General features: G+C 33.0%; 1 protein-coding gene across 4 annotated transcripts in view; it reads right to left on the bottom strand.

Moving 5' to 3' along the window:
- Positions 1–5,205: 5,205 nt before the first annotated feature.
- LOC117159068 (putative G-protein coupled receptor No18) overlaps positions 5,206–10,955 on the bottom strand; it is a 104,151-nt gene continuing 98,401 nt past the window's right edge. For all 4 annotated transcript variants that reach the window (XM_033338586.2, XM_033338587.2, XM_076619955.1 and 1 more), the window contains 4 exons: positions 9,916–10,028; positions 8,875–9,208; positions 7,216–7,516; positions 5,206–6,152 (listed from right to left, as the gene is read on the bottom strand). In XM_033338586.2, coding sequence (XP_033194477.1) covers positions 5,962–6,152; positions 7,216–7,516; positions 8,875–9,208; positions 9,916–10,028 — 939 coding nt within the window. In that variant the 3' untranslated portion in view covers positions 5,206–5,961. The remainder of the gene's footprint in view (positions 6,153–7,215; positions 7,517–8,874; positions 9,209–9,915; positions 10,029–10,955) is intronic.

The following is a 10,955-nucleotide window of genomic DNA, read 5'->3' as shown; positions in this document are numbered from 1 at the left end:
ATGAGCTCGTAAAAATGAAAAAGATCTATATTATAATATACACATACTTTAATTAAACCGTAAATGTATTACCAAAATTAAAAGTAAAAATTAGATCAAGGATAGGAAATGCTTAAAAATATAACTAAAAATTCAGATGAAGATACAGGAAATCCAATAAATCTTAATTATTTATTGGATTAAAGGAGAATGTGAATTATATTTTCTATTATGTTATATTAACAAGCGAAACATGGAGACTTTGTCTATGTAAGATATAAATTGCAGTAGATACAATTCATTTATTTGGAAGATTTTTCTCGAAATTGACGTTTGGACAATATGGCGCCATCTGTGCTATTCTACTGACTGACAATGAGCCAATGAGAATATACATATGAATTCCAAATAAAAGTGAATCCGGATAAATATGTTTCAATCTCTCCAATGTACATAAATACGTAATTAATAAATTAAATTGCTTTTTAATCTCATAGCATAATATCAAATCTATTTATAACTTCCTAAGTAGAAGCGATTGTGAATGCTTTAAGTCAATATATATACATAAAAGGAGAATAATTAAATGTATAAATGCATATTCAATTGCTATTATTTATAAAGTGTTTATTATTATGCATGTTACCACGAAAGTTAGAATCAAAAATAATCCGTATAATAATTCGTATCAAAAATAATGAATTACGTTTGTGATTTGAACAACAATTGAAGTATAAATATATATCGAGAATTGGCGCGAAAACAATCTGGTTCGTAAGTATACATTTTTTATTATATTATGTAAATTCATAATTTATAGTACACTGATAACATATAATCAAAAGCTACGAAAATTATATTAAAAAGTGAGTGATTGATACAAATATACATACCATTTGAAACAAATAATCTGTGGCTTATTACGAACTACGCCAAACGAACAACTTTGCACAATGACATACAAGGAAAGACTGGCTAACGTTTATTTTCAAATATTGAGCACTAGAGTTCGCATTTGCCTCGATGAATCTAGTAGAGGGGAAACTGATGTTTCCAAATACTGTATCGTGTGACCATTGTTTATATGCAGTAGTGCTTCGTACTTTTAGGTCGATCACCATGAATTTGAAAATTACACGAATTCAAAGATGTTATGTGGATTTTAGTAACATTATATTTCATTTTTCGATTGTATGGGCACTCCATATACTTTTATTACTTTTGTATTTTTTTATCTTTTATATTAAATTAAATTTTTGATATTTCATTTTTTTTATATTGACATACGTCAATATATAAGTATAAACAAGTTGTGATTTGATTTAGAATACGGACGAGATATAGATATACGATAGACCCGAGATGCAATAACAGATGTAATACTTCTTCATATTCCACGGTTGGAACATCAACAAATAAGAGACAATTTCATGATTTTCCTGTCAAATGCGACGTTGCCGATTCAGGGTCAATGAAGATTACAGCGCCAAAACCCAGGCGAGGCACAGAAATAGGCACACGACTATGATACGTTGTATTACATTACATATCGCTATATCGATTATTATCGATATATAATTTCTTCTAATCGATTTATGCCGCCATGAAATGACAGTTTTAGGCGGGAACTGCAGCAAGAAGAAGCATTATGGAAGTCATTCGGTAAAGATTAAACTAAGTCGTTTTTAGACTTATTTTTGCATTACTGAATATCTTTTTTATTTAGGAGGATAATTTTAGATCTTAGAGAGATAAAGAAATTCAGTTTAATCGCGGAAATTGGTACAATTAGAAGCAGACGAGGTATGAGAAGACGAGATACTATGGACAACGACGAAGAAAAGGATTTTTGTTCCTTTCGATTTGGGAAACGAAGTGAGTAATTGAATATAATTACAAAAACGCAAATTATTATTGTAGACGAAATAGAGAATTCCATATACACATAATACTTGTGTTTATCTTTCATGTTTTGTGTTTCATCGTATTTTTGTTAAAGGTTTTTCACAATCTCTATTTTCACCATGGGGTTCAATGCATTCATGATAACTTCTTCTGAGCCACAGCAACATTGATAGTATCATAACCTGCAGTTAATCGTGAGTCGAATACAGTTTTATTCCTCCGTTCATCCAATCATGTTGCAGGACGATAGGTCCGAATCGACACGGATGAGTAGTTGTATTACGTAGAATTTTTGGCGAGTGTGTGACCACGAGTATTAATTACACATACTCGTGAGTAGTAATATCTTATTTACTTTATGTATTAGTTCAGGATAGGGTCTTGCACACATATATCGCGATTTTTGATGATAAAAATTTTATATCGATAGTATTAATATAATCCGAGAAAAATCAGAATTTATTCAACATCGATATTTGCAAAAGTTTGTTATAAAAGTAAATATTAAAATTGCGTAAATTACAAAATGTCCCTGCAGAGAAGTCGGATATCCTCCGACTTCGATTATTTTAAGCTTGAGTATAAGTTTACATATCATGATATTAAAGTTCGATGTTCATTATACAAAAATGTTAAATACCAAATATTAAATGCAAGAAGACACTTCGCGGTAGGTAGATTTCAGAATCAAAGCAATAAATTTTAAACATTGCTTTCATGTATTCGAAAAAGTGCTTTGATGAAGGAGTCGCCTGTAGTTATTTTCATTTATGTTTAACTTAAAGTCACTTATCCTTACAAATAAATGTCTTGTTCATTTGCAATTTCTTTGTTTCGAAACCTACTTCAGAGCCACGACCGCGAATATGAATTTAAAAAATCAATAAGTAAAGCCAAAGACGAGTGGCATTCTTCGCTTATGCCAGTTCTATCGATTTTTCAAGTTATAATAACAGAAGCAGGTTGGTTACGGTTACAAATTGTCGTTCAAGAGGGCAACTAATAATGGCTCCATATTCTCTGGGTCATTTAAATGATTCAGAGCATGTGAAGTCATTTCTGTTACTACATTGTCACTATGCTCGCTTTTAGTTTTAGTAGTAGTAGTAGTAGTAGTAGTAATAGTAGTAGTACTAGTACTAGTAGTAGTAGTAGTAGTAGTAGTAGTAGTAGTAGTAGTAGTAATAGTAATAATAGTAGTTTGTATCTTGGCCTATAAACATCCCGGCTCACCATCCCACTGGGCAAATCGTGGTTGTTTTATTAGTTATGCGAGTGATTAATTGCGGTTTAAGTTAAAATTGGGAAGTGATCGAAATACCGCTCTCGGAATTAATTTCTGTTTTAATTAGAGTTACGAAAAAGCACTGATTTGGGTTTGGATTAGTGTTGCGATTTATGAGATTTATCGTGATTGTTTTTGTTCGAATTTTGTATTATAATCTAAAAAATATTATTAGAATTTGTTGTGTCTCCTTCTATTCAATGTTTAATTAAAGACGTTGATTTTTAATAAAATTTGTGATGCTGCGATCTGATGCTTGCTGTCACGAATATTAAATGTAGCTTTTTATAAAGATAACGATAATTATCTTTATTGAATTCAACTTAAGAACTAATGTTGCAATATTTTCCTATCGCGATTAATGTAATTACATCTTCTCGTTAGTGTTGCGTTTACAAAATGATCACCTTTCAGTATGTAGCGTTGCGTTGCCCGAAATTTGTCTACTGAAACTGTAAAATTATGTTCCCGTTCCTTTATTACCTGATGTAGCTAAAAAGAATGCTACATAATGCATACCACCGACAAGATACTTAGTCAATGTGTATACTGACATTGACCTAAAATTACATACAGATGGTCATGTATCAATAGTTTCGAATATGTTTCCAATAATATTAAATCGATAACGTCGTATATAACACGATAATGATAAGATAGCCCATTCGATCATCCACAATATGAGTATATACGAGAAAGCATTGCATATCAGGTTTATTTCGTACCACACACGAGATGTACTTACACAATGTTTGTGCACATTGTCTGTACTTGTACCTTGTATGTATTTAGAATTATAAAATGTTTTTAGTAATTGAGGGTATCTACTGATTCATAACTTTCGTCTCCAATATGCATATTAATTATTTTTCTATTTCTTATAATTTGTAGACAACAACAAATTTCATTATTATACAGTATAGAATAAAATTGGAAAATTAGAAAATTTTCCAGTCGTTAATATAAAAATTGTTACTGTTAGTTGATAATACAGAAAATTCTTACCATATTACGACAATGGAGTTGCAATTTTGCATTAATATTATTCAGTAGCTAAGTAGAAAATGTAAAACCTCACCGCAGATTTTATCATGCACTTACGCGTTTTTAATTCCATTAGAATTCAATTTGTTTATTGGATTGAACGTGAATGTTAAATGGAAATCTTGATGTGTATGAAACTTAAAAGCATGGTAACAAAATTTCTAAACTATTACTTCGAAAATGTCTTTATAAAAAGTATATAAGTTTACATATTCGAATAACTTCTTATTGCACATATTGACTTACAGATTTATTGTATCAGGAAGGTGACTCTTGAATGTTTCTTTCATAGATAGTACTTAAGTCCTTCTAAATACGATTCAGTAATAAGATAAAAATAAAGAGATTGTGTGCATTCTAAAATCATCTAGTTTTAATTAGGTACTTTTTCTCAGTAGAGTTTTGAACTTTGAATTGCGTTCTAGGTTTTATATAAGTATACATATAATTAACATTAATTGTTAGATGTTCTGAGCTGGGATAATTCTTATGGAATGAAATTCTATTACTTATGCAATAATCGAATTTTATAAACACGTCATCTTTTTCTCTCTATAATAATAAAAGTAAGATTGAAATACAGTTCCAAGGTTTAAAAGTCACATCAAAAGAGTTCAAAAAATCATATTATGTTTGTTTATACAATTTGATCATATTTACTATTTACGAAAGTTAATTTTCTATGAGATGCTAATTAATATAATTCCTTTTTGTGTTAATAATCTCGACTTACTGGAGTAATAATTGCCACCTACTTTCATCGCGTATTAAAATTTTTACTCCCTCATAATGTCTCCTTTTGTGTCGTGCGCGGTAGAACGCACCACTGTGCTAGGCTGAGAACAAACAGCTTTTGTACCGAGGCAGCTAATTAATTTCTCATTGTGTTAATTTGCTGCGATACCAGTGTACAAGGCCGGTATTGCGTAATTAACACCTGAGCGCAAAGAAGCAGATAGAAGGGCGTAGGCATTTTAAATGAAATACACCAATGGGACGTTATAAAATCCGTATACTTGCATACTTTCTACATCAACAGATATCTATGCGTCGATAAATACAGACAGGATACTTTAATGACAAAAGGAAGACTATTTCCTACGATCGATTATTATTTATTGTTGTTGGGTTTCTACGAAGTGGATCCGCGCGAATAATGTTCATGTATACATCTTGATATCGATACAACCGAATGCAACAGATATGTTGCCACTATTTTGCTAAATAAATATCCTTACTTCTCTTTTGTTCGCTATGTTAGTCGAACGAATATATGAATTGTGCAGTCATTGTGCGTGTGGTATGCGCGATTGTCCGATTACAATGCTTGAGATGTGCGAATAAGTGTATTATTCGGATAAGTCGGGATTTCAGTATTAAAATAGTAATTTTTTCTTTTCTTGCGTTGTACTATGGAGAAAAAATTCAAATTAATTATAATTCTTTCCCTGATCTACATTATATTTGGCTAGAATTCCTATTATATATAAAAATGTCTGATAACCGTAAACGTATATCTCTATACCTGTAATGGGCGGTGAATGTGTGTAATATCTTCCGAATAATACAAATATTCGCATATTATACATATCATTTGACTGTCATTAAATTATGAAAAAATTCAGTGACGTTCGCGAGATTGCACGTTTCGTATAAATTACATGAATGTGACCGATGTAATTAGCGCTATTAAATAAATCACAGTGATCCTCTTTACGATCACGATCGAAAGATATTCGTTCCAACGTTCATTCCCCGATTTTCACGTCCTCCATGTTGTCCTTCTTCCAATTAGTCGGGGCTGGTAATTTCCGATTGCTGCGATCCAAATTAGTTCTAGTTTTGAAGCATTTTCGGCAAGTCAATCGCCAGAATGCAAGCCTGAAGTCGGCCGAGTAGAAGGCATAGATGAATGGATTTATAGCCGAATTAATCCAGCCTGAAATAAGTCAAAAAGTTATTAAACAATTTAATATAACTATTCATTTAGGCTTTTAAAAATATTTAACAATATATATATATATATTTAATATAATATATATATTTAATTTAATATATATATATATATATATATATATATATATATATATATATATATTAAAGTTGATGATATCTTCCAGTGAGAAATAAAAATGAAACAATTGTAATTTAATATATTACAAAATGTAAAATGTATACATATGCCCCTTAGTATTAAATGCATAAAATGTTCTTCATTACAAATACCTCCACATTTAATTTCTCCAATATTAAAGCTTTTATTGTCACCTTTGTAATAGCTATGAAATTAGAATGTTTTGTATACTAAAAGGGAAGAGATGATCATAAAATCTACCATATACTGTAGTAATGCCGCGATGCGTATCCCATACAATGGAATTGGAATTTCATTGGAAAGTGGTTATTGCTGTCACTAGCCTATTCCACTTACTTCGTACTTTTGCGTTTCCACTTATTTTGGACAATAAAACATAGTCTGTTCGGAAAGAATTCCGAACTACGGAAGAGATCCGAAAGTGGGTCGGCCACTTTATCACCTTGAAAGTAGAATCATTTTTTACTTTTATAGAATTTTACTCTGATCCGAAAAATATTGGAAGCAGTAGATAACGAGGGATAATTTAACCAGCTCAGCTAACTCTTCTAACTAATTTGGATTATGTCAATTATAAAACATCGATAAAGATTTTCGATGTTGAAAAGAAATTACCTCTACTTTCACAGGTCTTTTATTAAAAGTTTGAATGTTGGATGTTGAAAGTAGAAAGTAGAAATTAATTGCGAAGAATAAAATCAAGTGAATGTCAGTGGTAGGGAAGCCTTGTTATTTACTTTTTAGACAAGAATTTACATAAACCCATAAAGGGGGATGTACATCATATAAACCCCTTAATGAGGACCAATTAATTGTAAAATTCCAACAAACAAGCTGTTTGCATAAAGTGCACAAATTGACCACGATCCTCTATCGAGTACAACTTCGACTGCTTTATGATAATTACCTAGCCAAGTTAGCGCAGGCATCAGAATATCTGGTGGTTCCATAGGCACGAAAGGAGTGGCCAAGTAGAGGATGAAGAATGGTAACCAACAGGCGACGAATCCACCTACGACCACTGCTAAAGTGGCAGCGGTTTTTGTCTCTCGTGCAACTCTGTTGATGCAACTCTGCTGATGGCTGCGGACAATCCCAGACCTTTTGCTCGTGCTAGGAGGTTCCGCTTCGTCGGATGCCCTGTCGCATGTCACGCTACTGGTTACGCATTCTGTTCTTCGTACTCTGATGCTCTTTGCACGCTCGATCTGCAGAAAATTGGAGCAAATTGAAATTCTTCCTAGCGACAAATTGGATACAACAAAATAAAGTAACAAAGAGAGATGGGACAGTGTACACGTGTACTTTTAATTGTACAAGTGCGATATTATAGTATCTTACTTTCCAGAAAAATTGGTTAGTGTTCGTGAAACTTCATAGGGATAAATTTATATTATTCTACAAAAATATTAAGTTTCAAAAAGCTTATCAATTTTTCAAGATTATCGTAAAAATATCGCAGAGATAGGGTACAAGATTTCGGTGTCACTATCGAAAGCAATATCGAGCAAGTCTGCGCTTCCATATTCATAAGTTTCGCATTACCTACTGAAAATCTGTCGAGCGGTGTCATCGTAACAGGTTTGTAAGCATTAGTATCAATAGATTGAAATTGCGAATCGATTTCTCATTTATAATATATACGCTTGTCAGTCTTTCCGAGCAAACTGGACTGCGTCTGATTCGTTCCTGCAGTTTCTAATTGCAATGAGTTGTAGAATTTTCGAAATTCAACATTTTATTCCAGATATTTGATTCATCATCCGAAAAAAATGTTCTTGTCTTGTTCAACGTTTATACAGCAACGTATTAATTAAATATATTATATAGCTACATTTTATTACTTTGTTTTTCTTTTAGACTTTACAAAATCATAAGATAATTTTTTGCACTTCTACGCATCGATTACACATATATATTTTGGATTGAACTGATCGATTCATTTCTTCTAAGCTCTATTGATTATAATTGATTCAATATTATTACTGATTAAAATTTGATAAATTGGTTTGGTGTATTGACTATAACAGATGTTCGTATAATTTTTCAGTGCACTCTAAATTTCTTCTCATTTTTTTTTCAAGTTGCTCAGCACACGAGTTATATCCCGTATGCCTTCAGGGAAACACGTTGTGCAAATAGGTATTTTCTCGTTGGAGATGAAAAGTTGCGTAAATTAATATAACTAGAAGCGTAGGAGTTCATTTCCAAAGAAAGCGTAATGATGCTTTACAGATGCTTGGTGCATAAAAATGTGTCCTGTTAATTAGAGAATATACTTTCCTTCACTTCGTCTTAATTCTTCTTACCTACATTTTTATTTACTTGTAATTGTTTCTGTATTCACAGAATTGAATCGAAAATATTTTTATAACCACAAAGTTTTGTATATATATTTCATTAAAATATAGATAAAGATTATTCGTTTTCTAATGCTCAATTGCTCTAGTAAATGCAATAAAAAATAACAAAGTCTCTAATTTTTAATTTTTTACGCTTTCAAACAACCTTCATCTTTCAAAGAGTTCGGAGAATATAAGAAAATAATCTGTCAGAGAATGCTTACCAAAACGTTGCGACGTGGTCGAATGTTTTCGCTCTCGGTGGCTTCGAGATTTCTGTGTCGGCTGGCAATCACGCAGGATATTCTGCCGTATACGTAAAGCATTACCAACATCGGTAGGAAAAAAGAACCCATCGCGGAAAATATCACGTATGAAGAGTCCATGTTGTACGAGCATTTTTTAGTGTCACGATTCGTCGCACGTGGAAAGCATCCCAGCAGAGGTGGACTGGTGATAGCGCCAGCTAGCACCCATACTGCGACAATCATCAATCCAGCCAATCTCTTGCTTCGTCGTCGTCGGCTGTATATCAGCGGTTGAGTTACGGCTAGGTACCTTCGATGAAAATGAAATTCATTTAGGAAGCACGTGGGAACAACTAAGCGACGAATTCAGATGGAAGTTCTTAATTAAAATAAATGTAGACCCAGTTCACACCACGCTTTTCACAGTTTTAGTTGTAAATTGCAGAGAGAGAGAGAGAAAGCGTTATATATTTGAACGAGTTTAAGTTTGATGAGCGCAATTTAACTTGGAAAATGCAACGACTTATAAAAGATAGTTCAAGCTATAAAAGAAATCATAATTGTACACAATAGAATTGTAATTGATGAAAGTTTAATAAATTTCATTAATCTCGTTACTTGTTTCCACATCGCAGCGTCACAAGTATCGAGGTACGCACTGGCTTGACCGGGAACTTCTAATTTGCAGCGACACGGCGCAGCTATATCTCTACGGGTTAAGCACCGCTCGATATAAATCGCGCGGATACGAAAAGCTTGCACGTGATCGGCCAGTTAATTTGTACCGAATCGGTTCCTCTCAGTTTCAGAAAATCTCCTATAAACTTTAAACGATTTCGTTTCTACGAGGCAAGAAGACCGGATTCTCGTCTACTAAACGGGAAACTTGCACTTCCGGTATTCGACCATCAGCCTACGTAACTGGCGTTGGTCACTCTATTCGCGCGCAGTAAAATTTCTTGCGGTAATCTCGTTCCATTTACGTGCCATGATTCGGGAATGCGGCCAACCACTCACCTGTCTATGGATATGGCGCATAACGATAGGATGCTGGCAGTACAGAGAAGAATATCGAGGGACACCCATGAGTCGCAGAGCACCTCGCCCAATTGCCAGGTACCACCTGTGAGCTTCGTCAAATTTATTTCATTAGACACCTTGTTCAAGTTAGCTCGTTAATGAATGCTTAAATGTACATGGATTTGTAATTGACACATCGAGCATTATACACGTTAAACTATAAACGATATCATAAACTGGGGAGAAATTGGCAGGATTTTATAAGATTTTATCGCGTAGCAGGAAATTTAAAATATTTATATCTTATTTAAATATCTTATTGTAATATTACATTCTCTATTGTACATATGTATAGGCATTGTTGCGTGTTAATTGGCTCGATTACGAGATAACATTTGTAAATGTTATGTAAAAAGTATTAGTAGTGAAGATCGTATTAATTTACAATTATGTTGGTATTTCAATTTATTTTCATTTTAATGCGTAATTCGTTCATTGTTTTATTTTTATTCACTTCAATGGTAAATTAATTCTTTTATCGATTTTTCCTTTTTTTAACGTTCCATCCCTTGATCTGCCATTTACAGAGAATACTTGGTTGTATCTGCTGATGTGATACGCAAATGTTTTATTAACTCGAAAATTCTTGACGCTTCTAACATAATAAAGGCAATGCCTATCGCCTTTAATACTGCACCTCATGATTATGATGGGTAGCATCGGTAGAGAAAATCTGTTATATAAACTGTTTATTTTCAAATCAATGGAGTTGTTTTATACGTGAAATTGGATAAAGCGGATGAAGCATATTATTTTCTTTCGAAACAAATCCATTTGTTTTGAACACATCAAAGGCTCACGGTGATGTCATTGCACCAGACGTCTACGCTTTTAGTCTAACATGATGGCATTCACCGGCTAAATATACGTGTTCGTAGCACTTAAAAGGGTTAAACAGCCGCGAGCTGTCCGTCAAGCTCATTCACCTGAGTGCACACAGGCCTACAAGACTCCAATCTCATTGTGGCGTTGATTGC

The sequence above is a fragment of the Bombus vancouverensis genome, chromosome 7, assembly GCF_051014615.1.
Source record: "Bombus vancouverensis nearcticus chromosome 7, iyBomVanc1_principal, whole genome shotgun sequence".
NCBI lineage: Eukaryota > Metazoa > Arthropoda > Insecta > Hymenoptera > Apidae > Bombus > Bombus vancouverensis.
The sequence above is the reverse complement of the archived record's forward strand: the minus strand, read 5'-3'. Positions and strand labels throughout refer to the sequence as shown.